Genomic DNA, 13597 nt, shown 5'->3' with positions numbered 1-13597 from the left:
CCACTTTCAGGTACTGTAATATCTGGGGTCACAATGATTGTGACATCTGGATCATCCTGATAAAAATTGCTAGGCTTGTCCATAACAGAGGTCCTGATCTGCCCAATCTGTTTGATTATCTCCCTGTTGGGAGTCATGGGAGGTATCCACGGCTGTGAGTGTGAAAGTATGAGTGGGCGATGGAGGGCCCCGTGGTTGACCAATCTCTAGGGGTTGAGACATCTCTAGGTCTCTGTCGAATGGGATCATTGTTCATGAAATTGACAAAAGAAGAAACTTTCTCCATTGTGTCCTCAAAGCATTATTTTGTCCATGTCCCTGTCTTAGGTGTCTCTACTAACAGGAACACAATAGCTTCTCAGTCTTCCCTTGGTCTTTTTTTTTTAATGAAGAGATAGGGATTGAGGTGAATGGGCCTCCTCACACTGGTGTACCTCTTCACAGGCAGTAGGAGCCTGAGTCTTATGGCCATGTGATTTTTTTCTGTCGAAAAGTGACTTTTGCTTATTCTAACAATGTTTCGACGCCTCCGAATGATCCGTCGAGTTTACTTACACACGCATATAATCGCTGATCGTTCTTTATGGCCTTACGGTAAACGTGGTTGCGGAACTCCAGCAGGCTTTTTCGGCACTTGGTCGGTAGGCTGCGGGTGCCTGCCACTGGCGTCCTTGCCTTCTTTCGATGGTTCCGTCGAAGAACAGCCTTGGGGTATGTGTTTGGGTGTGCATGCATGTGCATCCTTATCGCCAGAGGGTTTCCCCATAGCAGCGCGCTGTGACTGCCTTTCGGGGCTGGGGACTGATGCACAGGAGCCGGATGGTTCCCTTGTGAGGTCTTCGGGCTCCAAACCGGAGCCTTCACTACCGTGGCCTTCTGGATCAGACTCAGACCGGCTGTGGTTTCTGACTCAGCCATTTTAGCATGTGCCACCCACCGCTTTGTTCAAGGCTCTTTTAGGGTTTTGGGCCTTAAAGGTTTACAGGACGCCATGGGTCTCTTTGTGATTGCGAGGAAGGCAGTGGTTACACACCCTGTGAGTATCCTTCCACGATTATTTTATGTTGCAATTAGCACACAACTTAAATGGAGTTCGCTCTATGGTGTATGTCCCCCCCACTCTCACTACTACTCGGCTGAGGCCAGATGTAGGCCGAAGCTCTTTGCCGGAATGATAGTCTGTTTCTTCCGTGGAGATGTAGCATGGAGCGGTAACCATCAAAATATTAATAAACTTATAACTCAAAAGTAGCATGGCTACAGAACTCTGCGAGAACACGTCTCACCACAATGGTGGAAATAAATAATCTGAGGGTCCTCAAATTTCTTGCGTTTTTCCAACACCGCATACTCGCAGCAGAAACAAGCCTTCATACCCTTGATGTACAAAGGACTGTCACGTATTACCTACAAAAGACTAAAGCTATCAGAAAAACAGACCTTTTTTTGGATCCATAGCCAGAGGAAGAGAAGGTGACCATCTCTCTAAATCAGCAATTTCAAATGGATGGTCAACTGCATCCAACTTTGCTATTCTCTTACTAGTGTTAGTCTAGGGCAAAAACAAAAGTGTACTCCATTGTATTGCATTGTACAATGATAAAAAGTTACCACAAGTGATAAGTTACTAAAAGTAGTAACCACATAAGACGAAGGGAAACCATGTTTCCTAGTACGGACAGCCAGAATGACATGTCCGTTTCGCCAAAACAGATTAGCAAAAGACAGTGCAGTGAAGCTTAAGGCTACACTGCACTGTAAAACGTACAGGTCAGGATCAAAAACAAAAGAAAAACGTTTGGGGGTCCATAAAAATGGAAGGAAAGGTGCAGTCACGACAAACCTTTCCTAACAGGGTATTGTTACTTTTATCTGAAAAAGGGGTATGAACCTTCCCTTTTTATCTTTTATCTTCTTACCCCTGGTTCACTAACCTGCCACGGCTTCTCTGCTTTCTGTTCAGTATCTCTTTTATCCAGCTCACAAAACTTCTCCAAAATTGGGTCAGCGACCCCTTCTCATTAACTCTACTGCCTTTCTTTAGGTTCTTGTTCTCAGCAATGATTGTGCCTGCAATAGTTCACTGCCTTTGCTTAGGCTCCTTCTCTAAACCGTGTTCGTACTTGCAGTACTTCCACTGCCTTTGGTTAGGATCTTTTTCTTAATAATCTTCATATCCGTAATAATTGCACTGCCTTTACTTAGGCTCTTTCTTTCAACAATGTTCTTATTAGTAGGAATTGCACTGCTTTTACTTATATTCTCTCATGTAGTACAGGGCATTCGCACAGAAGCATCCCGGTAACCAGCTTACTCTCCCTGGGCTTATAGGCTCTGTGCGGCATCTTCAGCGTTCCTTATGTTTCATTGACTGGCAGTGTGCCTTGAGAGTTAGTTGCTTCCTGCTTTGCCTTGCTCTGTGTTTGGCAGCTCCGGCTGCCCGGAACAGAACAGCAGTGAACCTCTCCTGTCCGTTGATCTCTGCGCTGCGCTCTGCAGTCTGCTCGCCTTTGGCCAATTCCACAGTGTCAACATCAGTCAGGCGCCTCTCCAGTCTCTGGTTGTCTCCAATTCAGTTCACCTGTGTCCTTTTTAAATATCCCAGTCTTTCTCTGCAGTTTCCAATTACTAGACCGCAGCGTTGGCTTACCAGGTCTAGTCGCCCTCATTACTCATTCACTCTTCCTCGTCTCAGTAACAAAAAAGGGGGGTTAGCGGTAAATGAGGTTCTGGGCTACAAAGACTTGAATAAGTATCTATATTCAATAGGCCACGCAGGAGTGTATGACTGAAGGGTTGTCTTGACTCTGGCTTTTCCTGTCTCCTTGGAGCATGCCCTTTCTCACAAGGTCCTCTCTCCCCACTCCCAAGGTCAGAGTCAGGTAGCTTCGGCCTTCCCCAGGCCCAGTAAGAGAGGCTTACTTCCAGGGAATCAGTTACAAGGATGTCAGATTCCTCACAATACACACAACAGCAAAGCTATCTTGCATTTTCCCCTACCCCCCCATGCAACCCAATTACCACCCTCTTTCAGATCCTCAAGGTTGCCTCAAGACCATGCAAATTGTAGCAGTGAATGGTATAAATGCCAGTGCATAACAACCTAATATCACTTCACTTCCTACATTTGACTTATAAGAAAGTTCAGAGGATGCTACACTTGTCTTCCTTATTTATTATGTTCAATTCCATGTAGCATAAATAAAACATTGTCAAGCCACTCTAGAGTATGGGAAAGGAAGGACAGCTATTTACAGAGGTAGAGTTCTTCAGGGATGGGGGCAGCACAAATGTACAAAATTCAAGACGGATGGGGCCGCACAAATGTACAAAATTCAAGACGGGCAAGTCTACAGGAAGCTTAGCGCACAGTCGAATCTAGTCTCAAGGAGCCTGCAGAACAATATTCCATTGGGTTCCAAACTGAGTGGGGGTGAACAGGAAGGGTGTTCTAGGAGAGGAGCCTTGTACATAAAAGTCTCCAAGTTCAATACTTGCCTTTCTGAGAAAATAAAATCTCTGAGAGGTGTTGTGCAAGGCGCTGAAGTGCTGATGTCCCTCCCAGACATTCCACATCTAGTACAGATAGAATGCTATGGAGACATGTAAGAGCTCTATATTGCACTGTATTCAATCTGTAAAGAAGAAGAAAAAGTTAACAGTATTAATGTATACAATATTGTAGAAATTCATCCATTATAGTTCTCACCTTTTGAAAACCGCAAAAAGTAAATTAAACACGTTTTATATATGACAAAGTATATATTGCAGACAAAACTCAACATTTTGCTAGTTAAGAAAAAATGTCCTTTTTATACATTTTCTTCTACTGACATAAATGAAACTCCCAGATATTGATTATGTATTGACCATTGGCAGACATTTGAGAGTAGTGAAGCCTTTTGGCTTCGTTTATCTTGCCAGACTTATTTATTTTGTGGGCTCTGTCATCCCATAAGGTAATCGTGAAGGGGGATTCTCCCCTTGCATGATCTCCTGTGTTTTAATGCAGCACATAGTACCTTACAGTCAAGTGCTGCAGGGGATAATTTGTATGCCTTTTGCCTTTGTTTCTGCTAACACAACTTTTGCCTTTTTGAGGTGTCTAGGACAGGCTGTTGACAGTGAACCAAGTTGCACTTATTTTACCGGTTCACCACCGTGCACCATCTTTTTTTTACTGCATTATCTCAATTTGAGTACAATTTAGTTAAACACAATTTAAATTCTGTCCTTTGGCCATCTTCCTGCCCACTGAGGTCAGGAAACGCCATGAGGGCATGCGTTTCCCAAGCGAACGCTCTGGTTTGCCAAGCGAGTGCCTTTGTGTATCTGGACTGGAAGAAATTTGGTTTGGGACCTTTGGATTCCAATCAATATTTCGACCAGTGCAACCCCCTCAGACTCAAGCCGCTGTTTGTGTCCCTTTAGTGAGTCCTTTAACAGGGTCTCCAAACCTTGGTTAAGTCTTCTTAGATCTTCTTTCCTAGAGACTAGAAAGTATCCACAGGAACCTTTGACTTCTGCTGCTTTTCAAGATTTAAAGTCTCGCCGAACTGCCTTTTAGCTAGGGTTGCATTTTGGACTTTAAAAGACTTGGAACCTGAATCATAACACAAACCAATTGTTTTAGTTCCCAAAAATGACACTCTTATATGTGTAAGCCGACTACATGCAATTACCATATTACTTTGTGGGTGCAGTGGCCTTTTGAAAGTATTGTAAAGTATACCTGTGTGTTTTGGTTTATTGTGCCAAGTAATTAGCAGTGACGTTGCCTAAGGGCTGTTGTGTGCTCTACAAATGTGAATAAATAAATGACTCGTGTAAATATAATAAATCTATATTTAAATATAAATGTATGTGCAAGTGTTACTCTGATGGGCATTACCACTAGGTTCAGTGTACTTCGCTAAAGCTCAGATCTTCCTCTTAAGATGAGCCTGACTGCTCTGACACTCTACCAAGTTCTCGGAGTAGTACAGACTGATAGTAAGAGTTGGGGATCTACGAACCACTGGGATAGCTTACTAAAGTCTTACCTCCAAGTGGGATTGTAGAAGTCTCTTCAAAACAAGTAGTTCACTTTCTGGATAGTTAGGGTTCAGGGACTTCAAAGAAGACCCCCGTAGGAGGATTCCAGCAGTGGGCCTGGGTGAACTGGATGAGAGGACTTCCAATCACATGAGACACCCCAAAGCTACACAAGAATCACAAAAGGCTCAAGGTGAGTAATACCCCAGCCAACACAGAGCCTCAGCACAGAAAAAGAGTTTGCAGCAGAACGTCCCCTGGATCTGCAGTCAAAAACCTGGTCGATTAATTCCTTGTTGTGAAGACAAGACACTAAGGGAATTTGCAGCAGGGATCAACAGGGAAGACTCCAGCCAAGGGTTTCTTCACAGCTAGATGTGGTTCTGTGGTTTTGCGACCTTTTCAGCAGCCAGACGAAGAACTAATATCGTTGGTCGTATTCGAGAGCAAGGAGGAGGCCACCAAAGGTTCGGATGGATTCAGACTTCGGAAGACCATGCACCGCACTGTGGCTCGAGGTCCGAGGGAATTAGGGTATTGCAGCCCAGCAAGGTTGCAGTACATCGTGTGATGGCTAAAAATGCAGGTTTTCTTGAGTCTAGTGGGTCTCAGTAGGCTCTGGGTCGTGGTCGCTTGGAAGGAAGGGTAACAGCATGCACCGGTCACACAACAGGCTCTCCGATGACTAGAAATCACGATAGCCGTCATTTCTACATTTTCCTCTTCGGTTTCTGCTCCAGTGATCGCCTTGTCAGCAGCCTCCAGGTTCGGAGTATTTATCAGGAACTACAGCACAACTTCTGCACGCCCTTCCTGCATTTTACAGCAAGGGGCAGTCTGGCTGTCCAATCAGGACAGCCAGCCGACACCCCCTCTGGGAGTTGGTTCCTGTTAGGGAATATTCTCATGTCTGTGCTAATTCCCTTCAACCTTAGATACAACCCCCCCACCTCCCCAGCTCTTGTGCTGGACTTAGGACTTTTTAATTGTCACCCTGGAGTGAGGAAGAACTTTTTCTTGGACCAACCTTTTCTGAGAAACTCCATAGGCATCTTTCAATTGTGTCACACAGCACCTTCAGTGCAGTGGCACAGGGAAGTCTTTCAGATTCCCCAAAGGTTTAAATACCTTCTCTTGGATAAACTACTGTTTCCAAGGGCAGTAAAGTGAAATTGACTTTACTTACATTTGTAACTTTCTAGACCCAGCAGACACCATCTTACAATAGGTTGCTGGAGGGGTTACTTAATATCCCCTTTGTCTCGTTTCTCATGTAACATTTTTATGTTACCCTTTCCTTGATGAATGGCTGGTGGCAGTGGTTTACTTTTAACTACTGTGTGTGCTTTTACTGCAGGATGCGTTCGCAGCCCAATGGTGGAATTTTTTGTGAAAATGGCCCTGGTTTTCTTTTTTCACAATTTCTTTTCGGAAAGGTCCTTCTTGAGATTTACTCTGCGCGCCAAACCAGGTTTGGTCCCTTTGGTTGTTTTGTCTTTGGTGGGTTTCACGAGTGAAGCCCGCCTCCGGCTCTAGGGTGTCTGGCAGGGGCAGGAAGCGAGGGAGGTGCCCGAAACTCCCTTTGCTTAGGAGACAGGAATGCAGTCTTAGGTGACTGGCCGGATGGCTATCTGGCGAGGACAGCCACACTGCTGGGTGACTGACAGCTGGGCTGGAATGAATGGGATAAACCTGCATAAAAGGTGAGGCTTTTTGGCTTGGAAGGCAGAGTCGTCCACTGGACGAAGGAATCCGAAGAAGAACTTGAAGAGGACGCCTGCTGCAACTCCTGGACCGTTGGTTTGCCCAGTGAAGTCCTGCTGCTGTGCTGAAACTAAGTTCGTATCGACAGAGAAGCCCCTGCAAGGACGGCTTCTCCCCTTGAGTTGGTGGGACCAATCAACTCCAAAGTAAGCCACCTGGACATCTACTCAAAGCTGTTTGAATTTCCACTGCAGTTGCTGCTGGAAACGAATAGCCAGGGAGAGGAAAACTAGATTGTGTGCGCTGTTTTTAAGCTGGCCAAGAGCTCCAGGAAGATCCTCCGGACTCCCAGGAAGCAGGACTGACCAAGCCTGTGACACCTCAACTGAGTGCTGGACCCCAGATGCAAGGAAAGCCCATCTGGACAGCCAGGAACCACAGTGTTGCTATTTGCAATAGACGCGAGGAGCTGAAACACCGAAGTGCCACTTGTTTGAAGATTGCCGGTTGCGGTCAGTGACCGTCCCATTGCATTGCAGGAGTCCCCAGAAGTCTTCCCTCTTGTCCCCACGCCTGAGGCACAGGAACACCAGGATCTTTTAACGCTCACCTGACTCCCACGGAGGCGCTGATCTGGTCTGGGTTGCTGTGGCCTCTTCTAGGGTGATGCGCAGAACTCGGAAGACCGACTGGACAGGACCTCCGAACCTTGCTTGTCTAATCTGCAGGAGAATCCTTCTGCGGATGGAGAAAGGGGGTTAGCTATCTACGGAGTGACGCTTTGGCTTCCCACCTCCCAGTTCACTCTCCGTTGGCCACCTCCTAAAATTCCCCCCGCTAAGTCTCACCTTAGGTTTTGAAAGGATGAACTCTCCATCCTGCTTCTGGTGCAGGGGTGCGTGCATATCCAGTTACTTCACTGGTTAGCTGGAAACGTGAGGTTCAAGTTCACCTGACTTTCCAGGCAAGCGCCGTGAGTATGTAGTTCGTAAAAGTTCAAGAAAATGATCTCCCTTTCATCTGTCTTCGAAATCTGAAGTCCGTTCCTTATTACAGAAACTGCGGGAGTTTTAGGAGTGAAGAATGGAATCGCCGGAAATAACTCAGGTGGATAAGAGGTAAGATGATTCCTTGAAAATGTCTTTTAAATACATCCAGTAATGCTTTGTTTTTTTCCCCTTAGGGGCCGGGGTGCGGTAACTGCCCAAGAAGCAGCGCCGACCCGAGATGCTGACAGGACCCGCCTAGTACAGACAGGTAAGTATTAAAGATGGAACCCAGGTTTCATCATAACGATCCTGCTGCTCACCTTTTGTCTTTCTTCTTCCTCTAGGTGCAGGTATGCGGTGGACCATGCAGAGGGTCGCGATGAAGTATGAAGATGTTTCGTGGACAGGTGAGTGAGCGCGGCGCTGCAACGAGCGACACGAAGCGTTTAAAATAAACTCTTCTTCTTCAGGTAGCCGGCGTGACGACTCCGGACACAGGTAAGCAACTGGCAATGTTCTTGTTCTCACCTTCTCTCTTCTCTCCTCTCCTTCTAGGTGTTCCAGGATCTAATCGGGCGTGGTTGGAGCCAGGATGCAGGAGCCGACACGGTGAGCGTCCAGCTGCTAGGAGCAGAACAACGCGAAGCGTGAGCTGCTGTCTGGGCGTGGCTTAAATAGCCTCCAAAGAAGTTCCAGGTATGTATCCTTCCCCAACCAGGTATGTATCCTTCCCTGACCACGCCGAGTGGCAAAATAGTCCCACAGGTAAAGTTGTCCCATTCAGGCCTCAAGGAGGCCTGGATGTTGCAGCATGGTCTGCATCAGGTACGTTTACACAAAATCACTCTTTACATAAGTTCACTTGTTATGAGCTTGGCGCCTATGGCGCCAGGACTGATGTCCAATATGAGCCTGGCGCCCACAGGGGCCGCTGGACCTCCCCCCCCCCCCCCGAGAACATGATGCCTGCTTCCGGAGGCGCTGGATCCGGTCTGGCTCCTTGGGGGTAGGCATCATGACAGATCTGTAGAGCTGCACAGGAACAGAAGCCATCTGCTGCACTTCTTCAACCTAAAGGTACTGTACAGTCTAAGAGAACTTACCTCTTGTTGTGCCACCTTGCTTGATCTCGGTGGAGACTTGTCTCGGTTGCTCTTGTAGAGTTGTTTGCATCTTCTACTACTCACAAGTCTAATAGCTTGTGGCCCTACTTTGATTTCTTCTATTCCATCAGGTCTTCTAAAACACAGTTCAAGACTTTTGACTTACCTGCAAGAAGTGCTTCCGTTCACCTGGACTTTTGCTAACTTAACATTGGCTGGCCTGGCTCCTTGAATGACTTCTCTCCTCTGCTCTGCTTATGTTTTGTGTCTTCCTTCCAGGAATGGGTTAACCGACTTTGCATTGGGGGTTATTTTGAAAGTACTTACCTGCTTAAGAATAATTGTGTGAATACTTGGGTGTTGCTTTATATTGCTCCCTTCTGAAGAAGGCTTATTCAAACTGACTTAAATACATTAATAATTCTTTAATCAAGAAAGCTTGTGTGTAAGAGTTTTTTTGGATACTTGTCGCTGTGAATCTCTGTGCAACTCCCTTACAGCTCACATTGACCCCTCTTGAGATAAGCCTGGCTACTGGACCACACTACCAGCCTGTGTAGTAAAGACTTATACCAAAGGTTGGGTTCCTATTGCCAGGAGTTCAGCGTTGTTGTAGTGCACCCAAAGGGTACTGCATACAATCTTGCCTAACACAGCTGCTACATTAAGACTTTTTATCCACACCTACACTGACTTTTTTTCTAGTTAGGGATTGGACTTACAAAGCATTAAACACCTTAAAAAGTGTTACTAGAACATGTAAAAACGGCTTGTGTGCGCTCAGGTCCATCGCCTTTTGAAGGTAAGCTTTTACTCCGAAGTGTTCCCTCTTGGGATACGAGAAAGTATGTAATGATCTGAAGCAGATTTGCAATATTTATCCTTGTTTACTTAACAGGGATTGAAATTGTCTATATTGGCTATAATTAATTGATTTGATCTACAAAATCATAAAATATTATATTTATTTTAAGAATCTGTCATTTATTCGTACATGATTCGTTATTTAAGCAAAGAATATATTTGCAATCTTGTTGATTGTACCAGTTGTGCACCTATTTGTGTCTCCGCATGTTACTGAGACACCTTGTTTGTTTTTTAAAGTCTTCCAGATTTCCCCAAGGTTTAAATACCTTTCTCTCGGATAAACTACTGTTTCCCAGAGCAGTAAAGTGAAATTGACTTTACTTACCATTGTAACTTTCTAGACCCAGCACACACTATCATACCATAGAGTACTGGAGGGGTTACTTCGTATCCCCTGTGTCTAGATCGTCATGTAACATTTTTTATGTTACCCTTTGCTCACCGAATGGCTGGTGGCAGTGGTTTCGTTTGAACTACCATGGTTTGCACTTACCGTGGTCTGCGCTCGCAGCTCTGGCAAAGCAACCGCGTGAGCCATCTTTTTCAAAATGGCGTATGAGCCATCTTTGACAAAATGGGCCCCGGTCTTCTTTTTTTGCCATTTCTTTGTGGAAAGGTCCTTCTAGAGATTTTCTCTGTGCGCGAAACCAGGTTTGGCCTCTTTGTTCATTTCGCCTTTGGCGGGATTCAGGAGTGACGGCCGCCTCTGGCTCCAGGGTGTCTGGGGTAGGCAGGAAGTGAGGGAGGTGCCCGAAACTACCTGTGCTTAGTCTCCTAGGAGGCCCAAATGCACTCTGTGGTGACTGGCTGGCTGGCTGACTGTCTGTCCGGCAAGGACAGCCACCCTGCAGGGAGAGTGACAGCTAGGCTGGAATGAATGGGAGAGAAAGGAATAAAAGGCGAGTCTCTTGGCTTGGAAGGCAGAGTCGACCTCTGGACGAAGGAACCGAAGAAAAACAAAGAGGATGCATGCTGCAACTCCTGGACTATTGGTTTGCCCGGTGAAGCCCTGCTGCAGTGCCGAAACGCCAAGTTCGCATCGACAGGGAAGCCCCTGCAAGGACGACTTCTCCCCTTGAGTTGGTGGGACAAATCAACTCCAAAGTAAGCCACTTCGACATCCATCTCGGAGCTGGTTGAATTTCCATAGAGTTGCTGCTGGAAACTGTATAGCCAGGGAGAGGAACACCATATTGTGTACGTTGCTTTTAAGCTGGCCTACAGCTTTTGGAAGATCCTCCGGACTCCCAGGAAGCAGGACTGACCAAGCCTCTGCCCCCTCAACAGAGTGCGGGACCCCAGAAGCAAGGAAAGTCCATCTTGATAGCCAGGAACCGCAGTGTTGCCATTTGCGGTAGGTGCGAGGAGCTGAAACTCCTGAACAGACACTGAAAAGTGAAGTTTGCCGGTTGCAGGTTCTGACCATCCAGTGCATTGCAGGAGTCCCCCGACGTCCTCCCTCTTGTCCCCATGACAGAGGACCAGGAACAGTGAGATCTGCAGAGCTGCACAGGAACAGAAGCCAACAGCTGCATCTTTTCTTCATTTCTAAGGTACTGTAAAACAAGTCTAAGAGAACTTACCTCTTACTGTAGAAGTGCTTGTAACTTCCACAACTCACAAGTGTAATCAGCTTGTGGCCCTACATTTGATTCTGCTTTTCATCAAAGACTCCTAAGAACTAGTGCAAAGACTTTTCCATTTACTTACCAGAAGTGCTTCATCCAATACAAGACTTTTGCCCATTTACTTTGGATTAGCCTATTGAATTGTAGGACTCTTCTTGGAGGATCCAAAAGTATTTGCCTGCTTAAGAATATATGTGGTCTCTTGTGTTCTAATAACCTTTGCTTTTTACCAACTTTTAGGAGTGTTCTGAACGCCAACAGTAAGATATTAATGTCCCCAGCACACTAGTTATTGAAGTCACTGTGTATTTTGTGTCTGTGGGCCATCCCAAAACTGACTTTTTCTGATTCAGAAACTCAGTGTACAGTATTGACGTGTATTTGTGTGTTACTATTCTATTGCTCCCTTCTGAAGAAGGCTGTATAACTGACTGATAAATTAATAATTGTTCATGCAAGAAACCTTGAGTATAAGAGTTAATTTGAATACCTGTAACTGTGAATCTTTGTGTAACTCCACTACAGCTCACATTTCCCCTCTTGAGATAAGCCTGGCTGCTCAACATGCTACCAAAACTGTGTAGTACAAGCTTATACCAAAGTTTGGGTTGCCTATCCCTGTAGTCAGAGTTGTTTGTAGTGTTCCTAGAGGGTACTGCATACAAACTTTGACTAACAGGCTGCTCTGCCTTTTAACAAGATCCTTAGTATAGTTTTATAGAGCCTTACCTCAAGTGGACTTTAAACTCCCCTAACAGTCTTCAGGGTAAATACTGTCGCAAACCAATAGTAAACTCACCTGAACAGTGTGTTTTATTGAACCGGTGACTTCTGGGCACATGGCTACACTCCCCTTAAGGGCTGACCAAACTAAATGCTAGCTTTGCCTTAGGTCCATCTGTAGGTTTTCTACCTACATTACTTACCTGTGTTTATTGGCACTGACATTTACTTTCTGTAATTCTCACTTCTCTACTCACAGTTATTGAGTGGTGCACTTGCTACAATTGCATAATGTTGCTAAAAGTAAAGTGTTGGTGTTCCGTTAGAACCCCCCCCAAAGGTGAATGTATCCATCTATTTTGATGGTAGTTTTGTGATAATACTTGCCTATGGTTTTTAATTGCTTAGAGTGTATCTGAAAGTACTAGTCAATAATTGTATGTCTTTACACTTCTCACGCCTATAAGAATTGTAACCATCTTGTTAGAATGAATCCGGCACAATCTTTTTAGGGGGTCAAAGCAGGAACACAAATGAAATGAAGTTATGCTTTTGTTGCAAAATCAGTGAAAGATGTTCCTCAATAGGAACGTTTAAATGAGGTATGTGTGTAGGTACTACATTTGAGTGCATATTTTCAAAGTGCTTACTTTTTGATTAATAGTTTCCAAGATGGATTCTTCACACAGATATCAACAGCAGTCCTATTAGGGCTGGCCGTTTTTACCACAACCTTAAAAATAAGAAGAAAAATGAAATTAAAAAATGGTGGGTGTTTTAGTACAAGTAAGGATTACAGCCGAGACAAGTGAACAACACATTATTTTATACTGCTTCATAGTGCATTAGGACTAACATTATGTGACCGAAGAGGTGGGAAAGCAGGGGATGGTAATATCAAAGAAAGGACCATACAGAGAAAAAAAAAGAAAGATTAACAATGCCTTTACAAGCATTTTATAATTCACTGAAAGCCTTGTTAGAGGCTACAAATATTTCCAAAGATTGGTTCCCTGTTAAAGAACAGTTTTCCCTCCTGGTCTGCGTTTGGTTTTGTCTGAACAGTTAAACATTCAAGAACTCAGTACAATCCGATCAGAATACTCAATCTGGGTTACAGCACTTTGTTTGTATTGCCCTGCTATGTGCAAGCACTTGAAAAAAAAGATCGCTACGGTAGACACAGTAAGCTATTCAGTCATTTGTTACAGCGCCTTTCACCATAATTATGGTCCCAACGCGCTTTTGGTTGAATGCCCTCGGAGGGACCAGAGACCAGAAATCTGGGAGAATTTGGAGGTGCTATTATGCGTGTGTTGTGAAGGCATCTTGGAGTAAGACAGACAACAGATTCTAAATTAATATTAAAACTTTATTAACTTAAAAGTCAGGATAGAAAAAGGCCTAGCCTGCCCTATAATATGGTGGGATTTCCAGCCCAAAACAAAAATAAGGAAAGTCGAAGTCCAAGAGTTCAACTTAGGAATCTGTCTGTGTCCAAAACCTATACTTGCCCTCACAACTGATCTATAAAGTGTAGGGATGTCAG

At 45.0% G+C, this 13597-nt stretch overlaps 1 protein-coding gene across 3 annotated transcripts in view; it reads right to left on the bottom strand.

The window, feature by feature from the left end:
• The window catches only part of HEATR3 (HEAT repeat containing 3), a 366680-nt gene that overhangs the window by 94744 nt on the left and 258339 nt on the right, over window positions 1-13597 (bottom strand). For all 3 annotated transcript variants that reach the window (XM_069604764.1, XM_069604763.1, XM_069604765.1), the window contains exons 10-11: window positions 12699-12781; window positions 3499-3635 (exon numbers count right to left, since the gene is read on the bottom strand). In XM_069604764.1, coding sequence (XP_069460865.1) covers window positions 3499-3635; window positions 12699-12781 — 220 coding nt within the window. The remainder of the gene's footprint in view (window positions 1-3498; window positions 3636-12698; window positions 12782-13597) is intronic.

Source organism: Ambystoma mexicanum, chromosome 1p, assembly GCF_040938575.1.
Source record: "Ambystoma mexicanum isolate Mex_15411 chromosome 1p, UKY_AmexF1_1, whole genome shotgun sequence".
Classification (NCBI taxonomy): Eukaryota; Metazoa; Chordata; class Amphibia; order Caudata; family Ambystomatidae; genus Ambystoma; species Ambystoma mexicanum.
This window is presented reverse-complemented; position numbering and strand designations above follow the sequence as displayed.